General features: G+C 37.3%; 2 protein-coding genes across 2 annotated transcripts in view; both read left to right on the top strand.

Moving 5' to 3' along the window:
- LOC145690806 (unextended protein-like) overlaps window positions 1-17,468 on the top strand; it is a 233,938-nt gene extending 216,470 nt beyond the window's left edge. Inside the window, exons 11-12 of the mRNA XM_081766103.1 lie at window positions 11,507-11,577; window positions 16,338-17,468. Of these exons, the coding sequence (XP_081622229.1) occupies window positions 11,507-11,527 (21 nt within the window). The 3' untranslated portion in view covers window positions 11,528-11,577; window positions 16,338-17,468. The remainder of the gene's footprint in view (window positions 1-11,506; window positions 11,578-16,337) is intronic.
- A 5,606-nt stretch (window positions 17,469-23,074) lies between these two features.
- Oat (Ornithine aminotransferase precursor) overlaps window positions 23,075-23,775 on the top strand; it is a 173,155-nt gene continuing 172,454 nt past the window's right edge. Inside the window, exon 1 of the mRNA XM_081766073.1 lies at window positions 23,075-23,224. The gene's annotated coding sequence lies outside the window, so the exon portion shown is untranslated. The remainder of the gene's footprint in view (window positions 23,225-23,775) is intronic.

The raw sequence follows: 23,775 nt of genomic DNA, 5'->3' as shown, positions 1-23,775 counted from the left end.
GAGCCTCCAGTTCCAATGTGGGGGGGGGGAGGGACATGCATCCCCATTTCCCCGGAATTTGTGCCCGTACCTACAGCTGAGACAACCTTCCAGCATGAGGAGAGGGGCATATCCTCCTCTGGCATTTATTGCAATTTATGCTCAAGTAGCGGGAGTGGAATTAATACATATTGATGAGACTACAGCACGAAGTTCAGTTTGAAATACTACAGATTACGATTCATTTTTTAAAAAATTGAAAAGCCGAGAGAAATCAATTTTATCTTACATTCCTTTGTGACAGTCGGACACAAATCATCCCACTTATCCCGAAAATCACTTTTAAGTCAGATTATTAGGGGGGACAGTCCCCCAAGGACCAAGATTGGAGGGACATGTACCCCTCGACCCCCCGGGATTTGCGCCAGTGATAGGAGCTACGGGGATTCAAAATTTGAATATCCAAAGAATTATATCATGGAATTATGTACGTTTAAAGTAAATATCTTGAAAACCATTAAAGCAATCGAAACAAAAGTTGCACAATATAATGGTTTTAGATAGGGCATTTTGGTCTTATTATATTGTGCAACTTTTGTTTCGATTGCTTTAATGGTTTTCAAGATATTTACTTTAAACGTACATAATTCCATAATATAATTCTTTGGATATTCAAATTTTTGATCCCTGTAGATCCTATCCTTCTGGTCCATAGCACCTTCAATTTGGCTTACTTTCATTTCTCATGATGCTCTATCAGATGTGCTATGTGGCAATCAGATTTTAGCGACAACTTGTGAGACCCTCTCGTGTCAGTAGAACTGTCACATTTTGCAACATCTGCGTCGGGTTTACGTCAGTACACTCTTTATTATTTGCTTTATCACAGTAGTCTGGCAGAGTTTTGTGGAGTTTTTCAAAGATTTTAGCAAAATTCAACATTTCAGATTTTCTTGCTTAGCTAAATATTTTTCAGCTATCTCCTGGAAAGCACCTTCTGGAATACCCTCATTTAGTAAATCAGTAAATCGGCGAGGATCAAGACAAGAAACATTAAAAATTAATTTTTTGTTGTTTGTAAATCTATCATTTAATCTACCCTGGATTTCGTCGAGCACAGGTCGAAATATACCAAGAGGAAAAGCTGCTGCTTCATTTGGTAATTGTGTGTCTACCATAGTTTCATCAAAAAATATCTTTCGTTTTCGAATTCGTTTCTTCGGAAATGCTCACTTTACCACATCATCCTAGTTTAATGTTTCGAGTACTACATTCACATGCTCAGCAAACTGCTTTCCCTGATGATGGCAGCGGTGACTCAGTGGTAGAGTTTTCACCTGTGGTGCAAGGGGTCCCTGGTTCGATCCCAGCTCGCGCCAGGTGAACTTTGTGGTGGACAAACACCATGTGTGTGGGTTTCCTCGTGGTTCTCCCGTTTCCTCCCATTTTCTTCATTTCACCACTTCATTCATTTCTCATCATCACCGTCTCGTTTAACCTAACCAGCATAACCATGGACGTAAAACTCAAATGTTTCATTTCTTTTTACTTTTTTCTTTTTCTTTCTTTCTTCTTTTTGCTTTTTGTTTCCTTGATCAACAATTTCTTCAAGCACCAATTTTCCCCTTCAAGCACCAAGCAACAATTTCTTTAAGCACTCCTTATTGATGCCCTCTACCATATGGTATGCAGCTAGCATATCTACTCTCTTTGTTTGAAGGTACTTAGAAATTGGAGAAAGTATATCAAACCAGTGAACAAAGAAAACACCTAGTACCACAGACTCGAATTTCAACCATTATGAGATCAAGCCTGAAGAAATGCCACTAATTGTGCATCAAATTTTTAAGAACTTACACTCAACATAACAATTGAATTGGTGAGTAGAAAAAGGAGAATATTCCCGAACACGTTACTTTTGAAAAACGAAAAGTAAAACTGTTTGCCAGAAATACCATTGCTTACGTAAAAATATCTCTATGGGAGATTTGTAGGTATGTTAAGACCTTTCATTTCCCAAAATTGCAAAAACGTAATGGAATTGGATATTTAGTTATAGAGAAATTGTTATCGTGGAATGTTATCCTTTATTTTTGGAATGTTCTCCTTTTTCTACTCACCGATTCAATTAATTCAACATACACACCACTCTCTGGATTACTTTTACATCCAAATAATCTCTCTACACATTGACTCTTCAACCACCACCGAATCCCGCCCATTTTGTGAAGTTTTTTTTTGTTCCTTTTTCATGTCCCATGCGGTTACTAGTGATGAATGATTTCCACACCTTTATTTACTTGTAGGATTCATTTAACAAAGTAGCTGACTGTTGCAGATTGCCAAAAAATGTTTTCGCTTCTACAACACTTTCACATCCATTAGTAATGCACGAATTCAGAATATAACACCAAGTGTATACGATCTGCGGAGATTCATTTCGAGTATAGCTCTGTAATCCTGAAAATTCACTTTTCATATTGGAAGCACCATCAAATGACTCACCTACTACTTCTATCATCGTCAACCCTAACAGCACTGTCTTGTACTCTTCGGTTGAATAACATTCAAGCAGGATAATAAGGAAACTTACTTTTGTGAGCAAAAAGCATGGAAAATAAAACATTAACATCCTTTGGGACCCGATTTCTTGGGCTTCGGGCTCCGGGCCTGATTTACAACATCACCGGTGTACTAAGAGGAAACCGACCCTTTCCGATGTAATCACCCACTTCCAAAAACTCCATGCTTCATTGGTGAAAAGAAGGAATCCTACCCTATACTTTCGGGGCCCGATATCTGGAGACATCATTCCCCAGGCTCAATTTGTGACATCACAGCTGTGCTCAGTAGACCACGACCTTTCCATTGCCATCTCCCATGTCCAAGAACTACATATTTGGTTGGTGAATAGAAGGAACTCAAGCTCGAAACTTAGGGAACCGATCTCTGGAGCTTCAGGCCCATTTTCTGACCACTGCTGTGCTCAGGAGACCATTATTTATCGCCACCACTCGCGTCCAACAACTCCATGTCTAACACGATTTTCTTACCGTAGGAGAATCAGCTCCATGCTCTTTATATGCTATCGACTGCACAATATATTATTGAAAACTAAATTATGGACGAGCTAACATTTTCAATGTAATAACTTAGATGTATTTTTGATACTTTTTTATTGTCTTATTGATTTTTCAACAAACAAGGCTAAGGGTTGGGCAGGGGCCCCCTTTCCCTAGTTCACCCTCCTTCGCCAGCACTGCAGGTCCGTTTGTTACGCCACTGGTTACTATGAACGAGAACGGAGTTTTGAATTAGTTATAACTAATTGTGCAATATCATAAAAGATTTTGCAGAGGGCAGGGCCCACCCGGAAATTTCCGGGTATCCGGCGGCCCAGTCCGCCTCTGAGTACGGGTAAGTTCTCCAACTCGTTTAACTGTTATCGAATTTTGCATTTTTAATATTTACAAATAAATTACTGCATAACAATATTTAGCATTTTCAAAAACTATTTAACGAATAATGAAATCAGACAAGTTCTTTCGAAGTAACATTAAGTATCAATCAGTGGCGCCAGAACCTAGGAGCTCAGGCCCTATTAGACCCCCGTAGGTAGGACTACTGTTAATAGTTTTTAAACTCAGCACAAGGTTTTGTGTTTATTTTTTTAAAAAAACTGATACATATACCGCATAATCTATCCGTATATTATTTGATACGCATATATGTATAGTCACTTGAAGTAAGTTAACTTGGTTATATAATACCTCATTTGAGTTAATTATAAGATTATTTAAGTCCCCTGACTGTTATCTACTCATTGGCGCCTCTGGTGTCCGTATATTTTTTTCTGGTATTGTGCTGTTTACTGTAAGTATAAGTATGCAAAGACTCCCTTTTGTTATTTCGTCAGCCAGCGTTTCTTCTCACTCCTGCACAAAAACACACTTTACGATTTGTTCTTTTAACAGGTGTGGCAACTTCATGCTGCTGTTCTAGCTACTCTACCAGGCGTAATTAATCTTGAAGGAAGCGTAGTTGGGTTGCCTATCTGGCGGACTTTGTACATCAAGAATTTCTGTGGCCCACTGTACACAGTTCATGCTGACATAGGGAGTTCAAGTGAGAACACGTCAATCGTACCAATTTTGTACGCACTGCTCCCTGACGAAATTGAAAGTAGTACATACAGGGACTTGTTTACGTTTGTTAGAAGTTGGTCTGAGCAACACGATTCTATTGTGCTGAAAGTGGACTTCGAAAGTGCAGCTATCATTGCATTAAATTCTATATTTCTAAATTCAGAGGTATCTGGTTGCAACTTTCACATTAACCAAAGCATTTGGCGGAAAGTGCAGGATATAACTTAGGTTTGGTGAGCGACTACCTGCCCAATGAAGAAGTGCGCCTCCACATCCAGTAAAGACTTTGAAAGCGTTTCTACTTTCTTCCATTCTAGCTACATGACCTGCTCATCTAAGCCTCCTAGACTTGACGACCCTAACAATGTTGGGTAAACCGTATAAATTATGTAGTTCCTCGTTATGAAGTTTCCGCCATTCCCCATTCCCGTTCCTCTTGGGTCCGAATATTCGTCTCAGAATCTTGTTCTCAAATACTTCCAGTCTATGTTCTTCCCTCAGAGTAAGTGACCATGTTTCACAAGCATACAGAACAACAGGCATGATTATCGTTTTGTATATTTTAAGCTTCAAATTACTCGACATAATTCGCGATGACAGATTTTGAACCGAATAGTAACACGAATTCCCTGCTTTTAGTCGGCATTTAATTTCTTCGTGAATATGATTTTCATCTGTTAATGTTGATCCTAAATACTTGAAAGTATCCACTTTATCAAAAGTATTATTTGATATTTTAACGCATCCATAATTTGCCGTATTACGGTCCCGACGCACATGAAACTAAGCCTTAGAAGTTTTCAGACGTCGTTCTTGCCACGTTCATTCCCTCGTATAAGATGATAAAACTTTACGTTTTATAGACTCGGAGTGAGCCATTATGTTTGTTAACTGAGAAAATAAGTAATCCAAAATTACTAAGTGTAACCAAACTGCATAGATTTCTAAAATGTGCACAATAAATACGACTAAAATAAATTGTGGCGAGAAAATTAGTTGTTCATGTTTACAGAAATCCGTGAAGCCATATGAAGATATTCATTACTCACTTATACGGTTAAAAGGAAAACGTTAAAAATTTTACTTTGGATTACTCTTAAATACACGTTTTTTATTATGAAAGTAAGAAAAAGTAAGTGAAATAAGCAAAGACAACCTTATTCATGGAATCTATTTATTAGACATACAAAATGAATTTACTGAAGAAGCTCTGAAAGTAGCTTATTTCACTTTAAAAATTTAATATTTTAAAAGGAAGTGCTAACAAAATCAAACATGTGTTATTTAGACATTTTCAATACCTTCTGCATAGAGTACTAAAATCTTCAAAGTCTACAAAAGATAATTTATATTAGATTGAATGTTTTTTAGGGAATTAGTATGCGTGTATCAGCAGTGATTTATTTGTGGATTTTGTAGAAGGGGGGAATATATATACAAGATTGTGTTCCGTGTAATAGAACAACTTTAAAGTAGGGTTGGGATAACGTTATTTTTAAACCTATCCAGTTTGAAATTATGATACTAGTTTGATAGGAGACTCCCAAGTTCATCATTTTTTAAACTATTTAAAAAAAAAAAAAACAATTTTATGATAAATACGAATAGGTACGTTAGATAACATTTGGTTAGGTAGATTAGATTGCATGCGTTAGTTACCTTACTACTTGTTGTCCTACTGCTGAGGACAAGCATAGAGCATCCAGTAAAAGCCCTATAGTGGCATTGCAATTTGCACATCTTGACATAACAAGTGTCACACTCCTACGTAAAACGGTTTTTCTATGAGAAGTAATTCTTTAGTATGTTCTAATTTGGTCCTTAAAGACCAAATTCCCCGCCCGAACAATAAATACAACAAAAGGTAAGAGTTTACTTTGGGCAGAACAGTGATAGGTACACATACGAGGGTCACTACGAAAGTTTTGAGATTGAAATAATTTACATACTTAAAATCAATTTAACACTTACATTTTCTGAAAGTATTCACCATTACACTGTACACACTTTTGCATCCTCGAAAACCACTTTTGGAAGCAGTGTTGCCACTCTTTTTCTTCAAGTGTTGAAAGTTAATTCTCGCAATCCACTACAGCTTCTTCAGGGCTGCAAAATCTCTTCCCACGCATGCGACCTTTGATCCTGGGGAACAGAAAAAAATCACACGGGGCCAGGTCAGGGCTATACCGCGGATGAGTAATAAGTTTGACCTCCGTTGATTCTAAAAAGTGAATTGTGATGTTGGCCGTGTGTGTTGACGCGTTGTCATGATGAAGCAGGATCCCACGCAATCCAGTTCTTGGACGACGTTCCCGAAGCTTCTGGAACACTTTTGTTAGGCAAACAGTGATGTCCCACTGAGCAGTAACAGTCCTTTGTTCTTCAAGTGGAACAATTGCAACATGGTCAGATTTGAAGAAGAAAGTTGCGACCATCTTCTTCCCCACACTTCGCGGTCGCTTCACTTTCGTGGGTGGATTTTCGTCTGGAAAGATCCCAACTGTAGACTGGCGTTTATTTTCAGTCGTATAGATCCAAGTCTCATCACCAGTAACAATGTCAGAGACGCGTCGAGAATTGCCTCCATCAAATCTTGCAAGCATTTCTTCACACAATTCGACACGCATGCGCTTCTGCTGTTCAGTCAAAATGTGAGGCATCCAACGAGATGAAACCTTCCTGAGCCGAAGATGATCATGAAGAATTTTTGTTACTGCTGGCGATCCAATGTTCACTGTAGATTCAATGTCCTTGAAAGCTGTTCGAGGATTTTCTCGAATCATTTGTTCCACAGCAGCAATGTTTTCATCTGACAGCTGTTGCCGGACGTCCAGCTCTCTTTTCATCTTTAAGCGATGTCCGGCCTATTCTGAATTCACCAAACCACTGAAAAATTGTAGCACGGGAAGGAACAAGGTCCCCAAATGCCCCTTGCAAACGGTCAAGGCTTTGTGTCTCGTTCAAATCACTTTTGAAATCGTAAAGGATCATTGCCCGAAAATGTTCTCTTTCGAGCTTTATTCTAGACAGCCGAATACTGGTCACATCAACAAACAATTGAAGGCGATACGGCCACGCCGATAAGCGAGGCGAGTTGAAACTTGCTTCGCTTCTTCGCTCTGAATACCACTAGGCCTACAGAACGCAATTGTTGGAATTCAAATACTATGTCACAACAATGCGTATCTCAAAACTTTCGTAGTGACCCTCGTATACTTGCGCCTAATTTTATTAAGTAGAAGGGGAAAGACGCTACTAAATGTCATTCCTTATTATCATAAGTGAGTTTTCGTACCATTTTGCTCCTTGTACTTAATAAAATTAGATTCAGGGGTGTGTGCACCTATCAATGTTCTGCTAAAAGTGAACTTTTGGTCAACAAAAAATACTGGCATTAAAATGAATCCAGAATTGAACAAAGACAGGGATAAGCTGAAGCATGATTTACGGCATGTTATCTAACACTGTCTTTAGAAATAAACAATACTTTCACACCGTACCTCACTTTAGCAATACGTAGAATAGTGTAGCAATATGAGGTTGTTTTACATCGGATACCGTCTTTTTACCAGTTGGTTTGTTGGTAGTAGCATGATGTCATGATGTCCATTTCTTATCCAGTTGATGGCATACTTTTCTGCATTGAACGGGGTAATATCTGGCCCATTAACATTTATAAAAAGAATAAATTCGAGGGTTTTTACAGATAAATGGTTTCTAGTATCAGTATGCTGGAAGTTCAAACTGGAAAAGCCTCTCTCACACTCTGCAGAAGAAACTGGAAGAACACTGATTTCCCTGTTAAGATTTTGTAGATTTGGGCCAATATTAGGTTTCATCTTATGCTCTTGAAATTCCTGCAGAATTTTGGCTGAATCATCAGAGGAAAATTTTAATTCTTTTATTTTTTATTTTATTTTATTTTTGAAATTTACATTACTTCTTTGTCGCCGTTAAACATTCTTGCAGACAATTATTCTCGCCAACTGGATTTTAGCAAAACCTTTTGGAAAGATTCATACTTTCACATATTTTAACTATAGAATTACAAACTCCTCTGCCTATTGTTACCTATATCTTAAATAAACCTAAAATATATTGCTACGCACCTGATTAACTACAGTACGGATATACACCATGAGAACAGATTTATGAGGCACAGTGGAGGATTCGTCCATCATTAGCGCGAAGGGTTGATCGGAATTCGCAAGATACTGGGTCATTTTTCATTCATTTCTGTAGCTACAAAGTCAATAATATTTGAACACGTAACATTAGAGTAGAAAACTTGTTCGTGGTTCATTCCATTTATTTCTTACTATTTAATAAGATGCACGGTAAACGACAGATGATTTTGCGCAATAACATAAGCAGTTCTAAATATCAGTTGTCTTTTCAACACGATTTCATTCACAATTAACACGAAAGCCACTTACTTTCTTACTTTGTGTACCGGAATACTTGGCTTTTAATCGTCAGGAGCTTTTCCTTTATTAAAATATAGTCTAATATTTATTTTCCTATGTTCTTTTCAAGGTGCTTGTGAACGAAAAAACTACAAATTCTCAACTGCAGTGACTGCTCACTAATAACCAGGATGGAAAAAAATCATGATTTTTTAAATAAAAATCATTTTTGTTGATTTTTTTTTATTTAAATCGATTTTTTGATTTAAATCAACTCTTTCTCCTCGTATAATACAAGTCGCGAACTGGAGAAAAAACATTAGGAATTAATATTAAATAACAATTATGCCATTTAACTGAAGGTATTTTGGTTTAATTTCGAATTAATCGCTAACTTATTTCAATCCGAAACAATATTTCTTAAGCATTAAGAAAAAAACGTACAGCAACGTTTACCAACGTGACACTTTTCTTTTCACGAAAGTTCCTGATATTTAGCAGGAGTATATTTTTAAAAAATCGAAACTAGCCAGAGGCACGAAATACATGTAAAGTACATAAATTTCGCCCAAAATTAACTAATTAACTCTATGGCCTATGGAACCCGGAGGTTCAATGCCGCGTTCACGGAAACTCTCCACTGACTTCTATCCTTAGCCAACTGGATCCAGTTTCTATTTTGTATTCCTATTTCTGCGAGATTCATCTTAATATTGTCATCCCATCTGCGCCTATATCTTCCTAATGATCGTTTTCCGATTGGTCTTCCAGTTAAGAATTTGAAAGTGTTCCTATTTTCTTCCATCCTGGCTAAATGACCTGCCCACCTGAGTCTCCTAAACTTGATGGCCCTAAGAACGTTCGGTAAACCGTATAAAATATGTAGTTCCTCGTTGTGAAGTTTCTCCCATTCCCGCTCCTCTTGGGTCTGAATATTCGTCTCAGGATCTTGTTCTGAAATACTTTTAGTCTACGTTCTTCCCTCATACTAGGCGACCATGTTTCGCAACCATACAGAAGCAGGGTGTCTACCAGTCAGGGAAAGTCAGGGAATTTGCAGGGTCAGGGAATTTCATGGTGTGTTAGGGAAAAACCTTTCCCAGGCTGTGAAGGGTGAAGGAATGCTACTAAAATAGTCATAAATTACAGGTAAATGAATTGGTTCGTTTGTACGTTTGTAGAATATTGTATAAGCATATAAACAATGGTGAAAACTTACAGTTCACTTTAAATTAAAGTTGGGGGCGCGGTGGCTCACTGGTAGAGCGTTCACCTCCGGTGCTTGGGTTTCCTGGTTCGATCCCAGCTGCGCCGTGTGGACTTTGTGGTGGGCAAACGCCGTGGTCGTGGGTTTTCTCGGGGTTCTCCCGTTTCCTCCCACTTTCTTCATTTCATTCATTACTCATCATCACCGTCTCCAATAGCCTAACCGGCATAACGGTGGGACGTAAAACTGAAAGATTTCATTTTCATGATTTAAATATAAGTTACTTTTCACGAGTTACTAAGAAAAAAAGAATGACAGAGTCAGAGAAAATTATAATTTTGTCAGGGAAAGTCAGAAAATTTGATTATGATTGCTTCCTAGACACCCTGAGAACAACAGGCATATATATTTTCACCTTCCAATTCTAAACAGAATTCGTGACGACAAGAGATTTTGAACTGAATAATAACACGAATTCCCTGCTTTTAGTCGACATTTAATTTCTTCGTAAATATCGTTTTCGTCTGTTAATATTGATCCTAGATATTTGAAAGAATCCACTTTATCAAAAGTATTATTCGATATTTTAACGCATCCAAAATTTGCCGTATTACGATCAAGAAGAACTTCTATGTATTTAATACATAAATTTCGCCTAAAGTTTTATTTATTTATTTATTTACTTTTGTTTCGGAAAGGGGATCGGGCCCCTCTAAATACGCCCCTATTATCTGGAAACAAACAAATAGACATAGAAGAAAGCAGGATTCTCCCGTTACCCGTTCAAAACGGGATTTTCTCCAATCATCCTCTGCATGATACTCGTTTTCATACTGAGCTGTACATACATTTGAGTCTCATTGTATTATGATTATTATCTTCCATAATCGAAATAACAGAACAGAAACGGGATTTTACTTATTATCACTTTAAATTAATTTATTTAGGAATTTGATTTAAATCAACGATTTTTATTTAAAAAATCAAGTGATTTAAATCTTGATTAAAATCGTGATTTAAATCAGACTGATTTAAATCAATCCACCCTGCTAATAACTGAAAATGTTTTATTATTATTGTGCTACTCAGATGAAGTATGATAATCAATGGTATCAGCTGCAAGATTTTTCTTCGGGAAACAATTCTATAAACAAGACCAGCATAGCTCGCGACAATAAACATACTAAAAAAGTAAAAAATTGTTACTGTACTACGATATGGAGTTGAATTATTATACTTTAAAATCGATTGTATAGTCTAAGAAAGGTGGAAAATATCTTCCCAGGCTGGGAAGATAGAATTAAATCTAGAGACAGGGAAACCAAAACTTAGAAGGGGGGAAATTCCCAGGCTTCCCTGGCTACAAATAAATCCCTGTGTATCAGCAATAACAGATTTTAGGGAACCTGCCAGCTTAAACTTTTTCATCAAAACATATAATGTAAGTTATAAAAGCTAAAAGTTCTTTTCAAATTATGAGAAGTGCAAGCATACACTTTTTACTTTTTACACAATGCGAAAAATATAAATATAAAGCGTGTTGATAAAGAAGTCTGGGATCCAGATATCTTTACGAAATTTTTTTTTTTTTTTTTTTTTTAATTTTCTGATACACGATACTTTAATATTAATACGATACTCGCTTCAGTATTGAGAACGCTAATTAACATTTTAAGAAATTTATGCGCGTCATAAAATTAAACCATAAAGCCTTTCCATATACAATTGAAAATGTTTTAAATATTAACGAGCATTTTCTTTCTTTACAGAGAAAGGCATCTATGAAATAGAATTGCAAATTCCCGAAAAGGTAGAGGAAAGAGAAGAACTCAAAATACTAGTAAGTATGCAAACCTCATTATCCATTTGCCATAAAGTACCATCTTTATTAATATAGGTATCTATATCTAATCGACGGCTAGGTGAGGTCTAGGTTCAACTTCTTTGTCAATCACTTGTGGTGAAACATAGAAGAACAGAACTTAGCGGAAATTTCATCACATATTTCATGTCAAGTTTCCGTTTTTGACCAATAATAGCTAACGGAGGAAATAATTCACGGTCACTCTTCACTTGCATAGATCTTTCTTTCAGTTTTACGCTTTTACTTGCTGGCATACTAGTTGATGGTATTCTTGTCTTCTTTATTGGAGCAAAGAAGTTGATTTCATTTTGTTGTACCGGTAATCGCTTCTCAATAAATTCATGAGCCAGCTTCTCTTCTACTCTCTCGGCTTCAAGAATCAGATTTGAAGCGGTGCTATTAAGTTATCTTCCAGAACTGAGGACAGTAACACCTGATGAATGTGTAAATGGGTTTACACCCCACTCGTGACATGTTTGCACTAATTGATGTAGATTAGTTTGCTCTTGTTTCATCTGGCTGTAACTGAAACCAGCGTATGTGTCTTCACTTCCATCTACTCAGATTCTTGCAAATTCTTGACAACGTTGGGCTACTCCAATATACACATGTTAAGAGAGAATTCATCGATCTAGGGCATCTTCATTTTTACTTAATTTTATGATGCATCCTTTAACTTTCATGCTTCTGTTCGCTCTCTCCACGACATAATCAATTGCAACACCACTGAAGGGTAAAGCACTGATGTGGGAAGACAATCCATAGGTTCGAAGGTCGGTATCAGCTTGTGGATGTGCGAGGAAGTAGAGACATCATTGTGACCCAGTAATAAGTCAAATATCTGGCATAGTTACGGTGTTCATACGCAAACATGTAAGGAATTATCCTTCTTATACAAAACAAATAAAGATCCCAGTCAGCCTCTCTGACTGCTCTTATTAAACCAAAACGCAACTCTCACATGTGAAGAAATGATTACTACAGATGAGACACTGGTCTATGAGTACAGTTGGGAAATGTTTCCCACAGGGTTTTCAGATTTCTAGAAAGCTCATATGATAAAATTCTTGCAGAGATGTTGACGAAGGAGACTGACGAATTGTCTGAATTTGCTCCTCTATGCCTGTTAAGACATCGTGTGACAGAGTTCTGTCCAGTTTCTGTGAGCCAATTGAAAAATACTTGTAGTTTCAGGACCGTCATGTTTTTGTATGTGAGTTTCAAGGATCTCATGCATCGATTGTAATATCTACATGCAACTACACTTTCAACAGAACCTGCAGCTACCACTCCTGATTCAGCTAACAATCCGAATATTTTACCTATTATTGCTGCAAAATTCATAACAATGTGAAAATCTCCCATTCGAGGAATAATGTTACAGAATAACGCCTGCTCTTTGCTCATAACTTCCACCATCTTGCAATATATTTCATGGCCACCCACAACACACACAAATGGTAAATTTAGAGCCTTCCTAACGTTCTCGCTCAGATTTAAAATTGAGAAAATCACTGCAATAATCACTGGAGACTGTGGATTCCCTGGAATTTGTTCGATAACACTCTTATTCTGTTTTACATCAGAAACACTATGGTTGAAACTTGAAACCAGTCCAAGATGGCAGAACAACTTAGAATATTGCGCCATTCCTACAGTAAGTTTCAGTGCTTCATTATTTTGAATGACTTCTAACATGCTAACAAGAGCTTTGAAAGCACGCACTGTTTTCGTAGTATGATAATATATATGTCTTTGGAATTGTTTTCACTGCAATCAGTAAGAAAATCCGGTTTTGTTTTTAAAAAATGCAAAGTAGACCTCATCATAATCAAAGGTCACAAAATTCAACATTTTATTCTGCTTAAAATTAGTTGCTTTCCTTAATTTCAAAGATAGGGAAATAATATTATTATCGTTAGAAAGGAGAGATTTCACTCTATAACGTTTACTTCGAGGCGAATTTCCATATCTATGATAGTTTCAAAGTTATCCGCCATGAAACAAACATAAAGAAACGAAGAAACCCAAATTTTGTAGATAAAAGTCACTATATTTAGAGATGGCGGCACTATATAAGAATTATACTAACTCAAATAACTTTTGACATTAAGTGCCTTTAATTTGACACTAGAATGAAATTTTATCTTTATTCTGTGATTAGATATAACTAGTTAAGCATAAATGGGTGTGTTCGCGTGACTGCCATATTGGTGACGTCATTTTAAGGGTGAATGGACACTTTTACAGGATAGTAATATGCAAATTCTATTTCATCGTATTTTTCTCTATAAGAATCAGTCATAAAACCCAATCTACAAAGAAGTGCAACCTAGACCCACTTAGCCGTCCGTATATGAAGTATAGAAATTATTATACTTTAGACATTTTACAAACGTCATAACAAGAAAACCAACCCCAATTTATTTTTTAACAACTAGGCTAAGAATAGTAATATTTTTTCTTATCTTTATTTATAAATAAATCTAATAATTTCAATAAATATTTTTTAACTTATAATAACTCTTCATATTTTTTTCTTTTTTAAAAAGAAAGTATTATTTTTGTAGTAGAGTTCTCATGCTTTAACTGATATACAGGGGGTTTCAAAACAAGACCGACAGTGTTTGACAGTGTTTTCTGATATCAAGATAAGACGAAAAATATACACCAACGTAATGTAGAAGTGCTTCTTTTCGACACATGATCAGCCGAAAATTTGTCTGAAAAATTGAAAAATAGCCATAGCTCGAGAACAAAATGTCGGATCGAATTCGGATGAAAGGAAATGTCCTTTATTTTTATTCGTAGATTCCATTAATCCACAGTTATGTGTGGCACAGGGGCGACGCAAGGATCTCTCTCAAAGAAACTGAAGAATTTCTGGGATATTATATTAAACGACGAATGAGGAAAATAAACAAACAACAATTAAATGCAATATTTCAACGAGTAAAAAAAAAAAAAAAAAAAACAGTACATCGTTCAAGTTAGAAGAACAATGTTAGAATTCTAAAGAAGCAGAGATACACATGTTTGATTGATCTACTTTATATGAGAGTATAGGAGAAAACGGGAAAACCTAGAGAGATCACGGACACGATGTTGTCCACTACAAGCTTCTATGTCCTGGGATCGAACGAGGGTCGCTATGAGAGTAAATATAAATAAAGTTATATTGGAAATAGACAAGACATGGTACCTTGGTAAGGAAATGTCACATCGGGAATCAGGCACTGAAACGCTGTAGAGTTGGTATTTCAGCTGCTTCCTGGTTATCGGATCTGTGTGGATTTCCAGGCCTGTCCGGGTCATGGGTCTGTCCTGGTCACTGGATCAGACGTGTCTGAGAAGTGGAACTCAAATGATCAGGACAAAAGTCATGACCTGGGCTATCACAGCGTACATTCTTTTTCATTATTTTCCTCTATTCGGTTAACCATACCTTGTATGAATACTTCTATCCAGATAAGAAGTTTCCTGACATTGTAACACTCAATTAAGGAGTGTTAAATTTACGAATTTGCTGAAACAGAATCTGCACAGACTTCTTCGGGATTCATTCTGTCCTGAGTATCTGTTACTTTCTCTATAGGCACTGTTGTTCCATGACTGTTCTTCGGTAGCTTGTGTAAATTATACAACTTTTTCGTAGAGAAACCTGATACTGGACTTGTAAGAACAATTGTCTTTGGAGACGACCGTAAATTTGTTTTACCAATTTTCTGCATAAGTATTGCTCTGTATGTAATGCTTTGAAGATTGTGTTATAATATGTTAAGACATTCATCTGCAAAAGTAGAGAAACACCCTTACGTAGTATTATTATGGGTTGCCTGGCTTATTGTGCGCTCTGTACAAATATATGTTCAAGTGATGCGTTTATCCCTATGTAGGCCTACACTTTTACATATTTTCGTATGTAATAAAAGAAAAAAAATGCTGAATAATGAAAATGAAGCACAGGTTTCTTCATTGTTTTAAATAAGGTCCAACAAGAAAAGAGTCGGAAGGCATGAGTGGATCAGAAGAGCCTGTAAATTATGATGGCAAAATACATTCAGAATCAACCATGTTTATTTTATAATAACAGATTATAACATTTTCTAATTCTTAAATGTTTGAATGTTCTCAATTAATTTTTTTCTGATCCGATAGTTGGGGAAAACTAATCTTGTAATTAGAAAGGGATTAAAGTTCATTAGAAAATAGCTATTCGTATATGTAAAGTAAATTTTACAAGGAGTTGCTTGTAGAGTTAAATACAAATACAGTACAGTATACTTACCTTAGTCTGGTATCCAATAGTCTGGAAAGCCTGTGTCCCGGCACCAGCATGATGAATTTGTTTTATTGTATTAGTATCATTATTATTCAATTTGTTGTAGACCTACTGTACAACAGTACAGTAATTTTGTATCAATTTATATTCTTTAAAATGTAGAATTAAAATTAAGTTGTAGTTATATTTCAGTTGAAATGATTACCCTGTTGTTCCTGGTAAACAACAGTTGCTGCCAAACATCATGTTATAGCTGTATTCAGCCTACAACTTAGCGTTTTGCGATCGCGGCAGGCACAGGTCGATAATCTGGTGGTTTCAGTAATCCGGTAGTCATTCAGTAATCATTGACCAAGTCCCGAACGTGCTGAATTATCGTAAGGCTACTTTATTAGTTAAGTAAGAAAGCAATGTATATCTTGTTATCGTTAGTAATTGTATTTCTTACTTTCAGACTCAAGCTACCTGGTACAATGTCATCAAAGGTTTAGTGTCTGCGTTTGAACAGTATGTTGGCATCCAGAAATATAAAATCTTGCTTTAATATGTGTTATTTGTAATCTAGTGACTTGAAAGTGTGTAGAACGATGTTTGTGAATAAAAATAATATGATGCAGATAGAAATGCAACATATTTTTAGTATTCAGTACAGTGGTCGAATTGGATATAAATTACTATCGGCATACTAAAACTATTAAGAACACACACACATAAGCAAATAAATCTAGATGTTGGTGTTAATACTGTTCACTAAACTCTACAAGGTTCAATTCATTTACTACATTATTAAGGTAAGGGAGGCCGAGGCACATTGTCACACTTTTCACATTTTATTTTTTTGTGATTTTCATCTAAGGCCGAAAATTATAATTTTTTACATGCAAACCTTCCGGTAACCAAGTCTATTGCGCACAATGTCATGCACACTGCTATGGGACACCTATACTTGAGCAGTAATGGCATCCAAGGAGACCTGTCTTTCAGTTTGAATACAATTGTCAATAGCAACAACTGTCTCATCAGGAATACGATTTGTCACCTGCCCAGGTTGCACATCATCAATCAGTGTCTCCCCACCACCACGAAAACGCCGACACCAATTTTGCACTGTTTTGTCTGAAACATACTTCACACCATACACACCCTCATTCTCCTGTGTATGTCCGCTGGAGGGTCATTCTATGTCAAATCACCTAGAGCACTGTTCTTCAATGTCTCAGATTCTCTTCAAAAATTTTTCATACATTAATACCAATGAAATTATGCTAAATGATTTTTTTTTTCGATTTTTTGAATGAGAAATGGACCGGGGAGAAAGTTTTGAAAAATGTGAATTTTGCTTCAATTTCACTTTCCGGCACTAAGGATCATGGAACTAAATTACCGTAACTTCCTTATTTTTGAAGATATTGGGCTCATCCAGGCGTCAAATGAAAGCTTAATTTTTGCTCTTTCAAAATATTCTAAGTAACCTCGCAAAATATTACACTGTCAAACATTAATGGGCATGCAAGGCAAATTTTAGGGTTTTTATAAATTTTGTCATTGCTCAAAAGTTACAACTGTGAAACTTTTCAAACTTTTTTGTACCTTCATCTTAACACGTACATGGTATGGTTAAAAATAAAGAGGGTGTTTTTTTTTTTGTATTTTTTAATATGTACGGAAATATACAGTTTTAAGTTTTGTTACAAATTGTGTAATTACTCGTAAGTTACAACTATGAAACTTTTGAAACTTTCTTAATAGAATCATCTTACCACATACCTGATATGGTTAAAATACATAAAGGGTGCCTTTGGTATTTTTGTAATTATTATTTTTTGGTATTTTACATGTATGGAAATATACAGTTTTTCTCTCATTTTTTTCATTCAAGTAGTGCCGGTTTGTGCAAGACTCTTGCGCAAGAGTCTTGGTCTTGGTCTTGGTCTTGGTCTTGCAGGTGTGGTCTTCGTCTTGGTCTTGCATGCAAGACTCTTGCGCTCATCATTACTTAATATCTGACGGATCGTTAAAAATAAATGCGGGTCTGGCTTTGTCAAAGTTACGACACCCTTTCTGTTGACCAGTTTTGAGAGTTTCTTTTGAATTGCTAGGTGCACTAACTGTCGAGAGTACAGATCCGAGATTTTCGATCTAACCAGTAGGAGCAGCTCGTGAAACACAATGCCCTTCTAACCCCACCAGACGCAAAGCATAACTTTCTTGGCTACGGTGTGGGCTGTGGTACAGATTATTGAGCTCTTCTTCGCTTCGACCACCATCCTTTTCGCACATTATTGTCGTAGGTTATCCACTTTTCATTACTCGTGACCAATCGTTTCAGAAATGGTTCGAATTTGTTACGTTTCAGTAGAGATTCGCAGATAGAAATTCGAACGAATATTTTGTGTGTGTGTGTGTGTGTGTGTGTTTGTGTGTGTTTGTGTGTGTGTGTCATATCAAGTGGTATCCAAACATAGAGTTTCTTCTTGTAGCTTTCTCCAAATGAGTTACAAAGGTAAGGCATAAATCTTGGAATATTTTGACAACTCAAAGAGCAGGCACGTATTTTGTGATCGACCGTAAGTACAAGGTTAAATTGGCTAGTGTGGCAAGCAGACTACTTATAATGGAAGCTGCCATTCCGTCAGTATCTTCAGTCAGATTTTAGTGGCAATGACAACGAATGCTCAACAACGTATGATACGTGAAATGTTTCTGCATGATTCCAACTTGGGCATAACGCTACAGCAGCAACCTAATACATCTGCCATGCTAGAGGAGAAGGTAGAGTGAATTACAGCATAGCAACTCGTTGGTTCCAGAAGTTTCGTGCAGGTTGTAAAAATCTCGAAGATCAGACAAGGTCCCGCTGCCTCAGGGTAACATATTCTGAGGTCATACGACACCCCATTGAAGAAAATCCATTTACCACCACGCAAGGATTGTCAAACCAACTCGGTATGTCCCAGTCCAAAGTATAGCGTCATCTTTACGAACTTGGGAAATAAATCAGGAGCTGCTGTATTTAGCCATATGAGTTGGCTCCAGCTCAGGTCCAGAGGAGAGTGGATGCATACCGACAGCCGCACACTCGGAAATTTTTCTTGGGGGGAGCCCCAATACTACAAGCCACTAACTCTATGTAGTATTGAACGGGTATTATTCTGCACCCGAAAAGCAATTGTAAATTACTTCCACCTATATTTTCAGAAAAAACGATAGAGTATTTTCATAAGGGTAACCAAGAAAGTTCGGTTGTTTTTTGTGGAAGTCTGTGTTCAATTGGTCCAACCACCATAAGTTGAATGCGAATGTAGATAACTCGAAGGTCAGTTGTTGGTGTGGGTATATTCAACATACTACCTGGTTGTGGCAGTTCAGTTACACCGTGAACTTGCGTAAGGACAGAGTGATCATGAGACTTCCACAGAGCGTCATAAGGGCTGTTTGCTGTACAAGTTCAAACTGGGGTCAAACGCCGCTGCAGAGGGGTGGAAGATATGACAGGCCTTTGGTGAGGGTGTTGTGACTACACGGACGGTGCAGCAGTGATTTAACAAGTTTAAGGATGGTGACGAAATACTCAAAGACGCACCACTTGCCGGAAGACCAAAACAAGTACAAAATGAAGATCTTCAGGCAGCGATTGAGGCGAACAGCAGCCAGATATGTGAGAAACTGGGACTACAATTCAGTGTGAGTTGAGAAACCATTCGCCAGCACATCCATCAACTTGGGAGGCACTACAAGATGGGTCCCACATTATTTGACTCCGGACCAGAAGGCAACGCATGCAGACTCCTGTGTTTCTTTGTTGTCTTGTCTGAGGAAGGAGCCATTTCTGGACAGGGTGTTGACATGTGATGAGAAGTGGGTCTTGTAAGAAGCTGAACGGCGCCGTCATGATTGGTTAACATCCCATGAACCGGCTCCAAAACAGCTGAAACCACCATTGCACCAGAAGAAGGTCCTCCTGTGTGTTTGGTAGACTGCTCGCGGCATCGTTAATCGGGAACTGCTACCAGCTGGTCAGAGCACCAATAATACAACTGAACTGTCAGCGGTTGAGCCGTGTTAAAAAAAAATAACATAAAATAAAAAAAACTCAAAACTCTGGAGCCAGCATTTCTGAATCGGAAAGGAGTCCTCCTGTTACAGGACAATGCAAAAAAAAAAAAAAAAAAAAAAACTGTGACCTGATGACCCAGGACATCGTTCTACGCCCTAGATAGGAAACACTATTGAATCCGCCATACTTCCCGGACATACACCGTCCAATTATCACCTGTTCTATTCCTTGGACAATCACCTTAGAGGACGCCAATTCAAATTCCTAGTAGAGGTGCAAAATGCACTTGATACCTTCTTCGCTTCACGGCCCACTAAGTTCTACCGCGATGAAATCCATGGCCTTCCAGAACGATGGCAGAAGGTTGTCGATGCTGATGGGGACTAGTTTTGATATTACAGGTACGCCTTAGGTGACATATCGATGTTCGAAGGTAGTGGGTGAAAAAGCGACAGGACTTTCTTGGTTATCTTTATATAAGAGAAAGATGAAGTGTAAGATCAAATTTTCATGCTACATCAATTATCTCTCTGTTAAACAACTATTGTTTTATTGAGAAAGTGTACAAATGTATGTTGAGTTACAAAGTTTTTCTTGGGGGGGGGGGGAGGTCCGAAATAGCGATGTTACCGGGAGGAGCTGAACCATAATGATTTTTTTGTTCCTATTCTAAATCGTTTGGTTGATCAAACTCAAATTTTGGATTGGCCTTCCTTTTATAGAAAATACTCGTATTAGAACAGTCTTTAAAGAATGTTTAGTCAGTTCGCTCAAATTTTGGTTTTTCAATACCTGGCTAGTTGAATTTGAATGTGAATTCGTGTATTTGTCGTTTACATCTTTAACAGGCACCGAGATTATGAAGGATGAGGCCTAATATTAACGTAGAGTCCGAATCATGATTAGCACTTAAATACGGTGCACTTGGCGGATGCATAGCAATGTTGGAAAGGTCCGTGACCCGTGACCCGTAAACGAGATATCATATACATGCAGAGTAGGTATGAAGCTACTGGTGTAAATTTAACCAACACGATTCTCTTCTCTCTTTCTTTCTTCTTACTAAACCTAGTTTTTCTTTTTTCTTTCTTGTGTATAGCCATGTGTGTCAAAGCATTGCACTGAAAGGTAATTACAAGGTCTATCAAAGTAAAAACGTGTAAGGATCACAAAAATGAAAAGCTACAGTGTTTTATGAGGGATCGCTAAAAGTTAATCGAATGAGCCTGTAAAACCTTTTGCATAGAATATAAGAGATTCCGCTCAGTCCAAGCGGTGTTACGTTAATTATTTTTATGTAGTTTTATATTCAAATCCACTGCATAACTTTCCAGTATGAAAAGAGAAATAAACATAAAGTTATATTGAAACAAAACAAGACATGATATCTTGATTAAGAAGTGTCAAGCCTGGAGATCAAACACTGAATATTAGAACTCGACCACTGGACATCATTAATCCACTTCTGCTGTAACGCTGTACAGTTGATATTTCAGCTGCTTCCAAAATAAAATTAAATAAAATCTTTCTGTTTTACGTCCCACGTTGTGACGTGTAGGCTAAAGGAAGCTTTAATGATGAGAAATGAATGAAATGATGGAATAAAGAAAGTGGGAGGAAACGGGAGAACCTTGAGAAAACCCATGTACACGGTGTTCGTCCGTAACAAAATCGACTTAGCAGTCTGGGATCGAACCAGTGAGCTCACGCACCAGAAGTGAATGCTATATCATTGAGCCATCACGGCCCTCTTAGCTGCTTCCCAGTCACCTGGTCGCCGGATCTGATGGCTCGGACAAAAGTCGTGACCAAGTGACCCGTGCCATCACTGGTACATAGAATATTATGAAGTAGTATTACCCACGAGACGAGACGAGGATTTCTGTCTCGTATAAACTCTCAGAAAGCTTTTCTCGTCTTTTTTTTTTCAATTTATTACCTGTTTTTTTCTTTTCTTAAATTCATCTTGAAGTTATCAGGATTCTTACGCGTCACGAGAAGTCCACGATTGGCATGATATAACAGCATGTAAATCATATTGTTGGAATACGTTGTGTAATGATTTGGGTAAACGTTGATAAATGCTCTTCATAATGTTGGTACAATCACTTTATCAATTTATAATATTTATACTATGAATAATGTAACACTAAAACAGTATTTGAGAACTAACTAGGGAAGTACATGAAATGGTACGCGGGGATCTGCATGTGTTGTATATCGTTGGAAAGGCCACACCGAGGGTCAAGCACCCGATTCATATACAGCGACGTCGAATATCTCCATATACCTGATTTCAGATTCATAGCGTGTTTCTTTGTAATTTGTGTCCGCCATGTTGGATCCGCCATTTTGATTTGTAAACATTTGATGTCAGATTCGTATTCAGCTACCTTTCAAACCCATATATACCACATCTCAAAACAATTACGTCATAGCTTCTTATTTTATCCACGTTTTTTGGTGTTTCGGAGCGAGCCTTGTTCTGATCTTTAAATAGCAGCCACGCCCCCTACAGGTTCCATTTAAGCGAGATATTTCACATGTGAAGTATACTCGGTGTGACCTTTCCAATGATATATAACAAATGCAAATCCCCGCGTACCACTTCATGTACTTCCCTTGTAAAACTTAGGTAAACTAGTATTGACCGCGAGACTCGTGAAATTTCTTTCGATTTCTCATCTCGAAATCGAAACGAGAATTGTATGTAGTACTTATGATCTCTTCTCGAATTTGAAAATGTACTTCTCGTCTATTAAGCAACATTACATCCAAGATCAATCTTCACAATACAGACCGCTTCTCACCACACTACATTGCTTTCAAGAGAAACCCTACTCAATATTTAACGAATAATGTATTAGCTTGCTCAAATCAGAACAAAATGTAGCTTTCCATATAGATTGTTTTGTTTGAAGAAGTTCTTAACACATTTCAAAGTTTGTTCAGTAGTTTGCATTATTTTCTTCGGTCTTAAGTACCTCTTTTAACAACTGCGAAAGAGTTCGTGACTACTACTTCTGCATATAATAGTGCAATATCAACTAGGTCAGTGTGATAAGTAAAAGTTGATTGGTATTTCCCATAGCACTTTCTTGAATTACGAAATAGATAAAGGAAAAAGTCAAGGTCTCGTAAAGAAGAGGATTATCTTATGTCAACAAAAGCTATTGTAACTTCTTGAAATTTGTTTAAGGAACCACTAGTATATTCGTTTCAGAGTCGTAGTGACTAAGCAGTGGCAACTTTTGAGAGAATGCAGTAAAGAATTAGGACATAAGGTGAGTTTCCTTTCGCTATCTTGTAACAATCAAGTTTTAGTTTTAACCAATCTGTCTTTCCTGCAGAGCTGCCACTTGACTCTCAGTCCAGCTGAATAAGATTCGCATTTTTACACCTACTAGACTATGTTTTACATTTCCTACAAACATGCTCATATACAAGCATAATACAGGGTGTCCACATGAAACCTTTTTGATTACTAATATTAATTGCATGGAAACTATTAGTGCCAGAGAATAAAGGTTTGCAGCATCTTGAAGAACAATTCAAACAGTTTTTTTTTTTTTTTTTGTCTATATATGCACCTCTATATGGGCTCCGTTAATAGCTCTCAGAATGTCCAGTCGATATTCAATCTCCTGCCATGTGTTGTGTAGCATGTCCGGTGTGATCGAGTTGATACTTTCTTCAATTTTGGGACGAACAGGAATCTCACGCAGCGTAGACTCTATCTGACATGGCCCCATAGGAAGAAATCCATAAGGGTTATGTCGGGAGATCGTGGTGGCCAAGGAATGGGTTCATCACGTCCAATCCATCGCTGTGGAAA

Source organism: Thermobia domestica, chromosome 1 (assembly GCF_964235325.1).
Source record: "Thermobia domestica chromosome 1, izTheDome1.hap1.1, whole genome shotgun sequence".
In the NCBI taxonomy this organism is placed as follows: domain Eukaryota; kingdom Metazoa; phylum Arthropoda; class Insecta; order Zygentoma; family Lepismatidae; genus Thermobia; species Thermobia domestica.
Note: the sequence above shows the minus strand (reverse complement) of the source record. Positions and strands in the feature narration are given on the sequence as shown.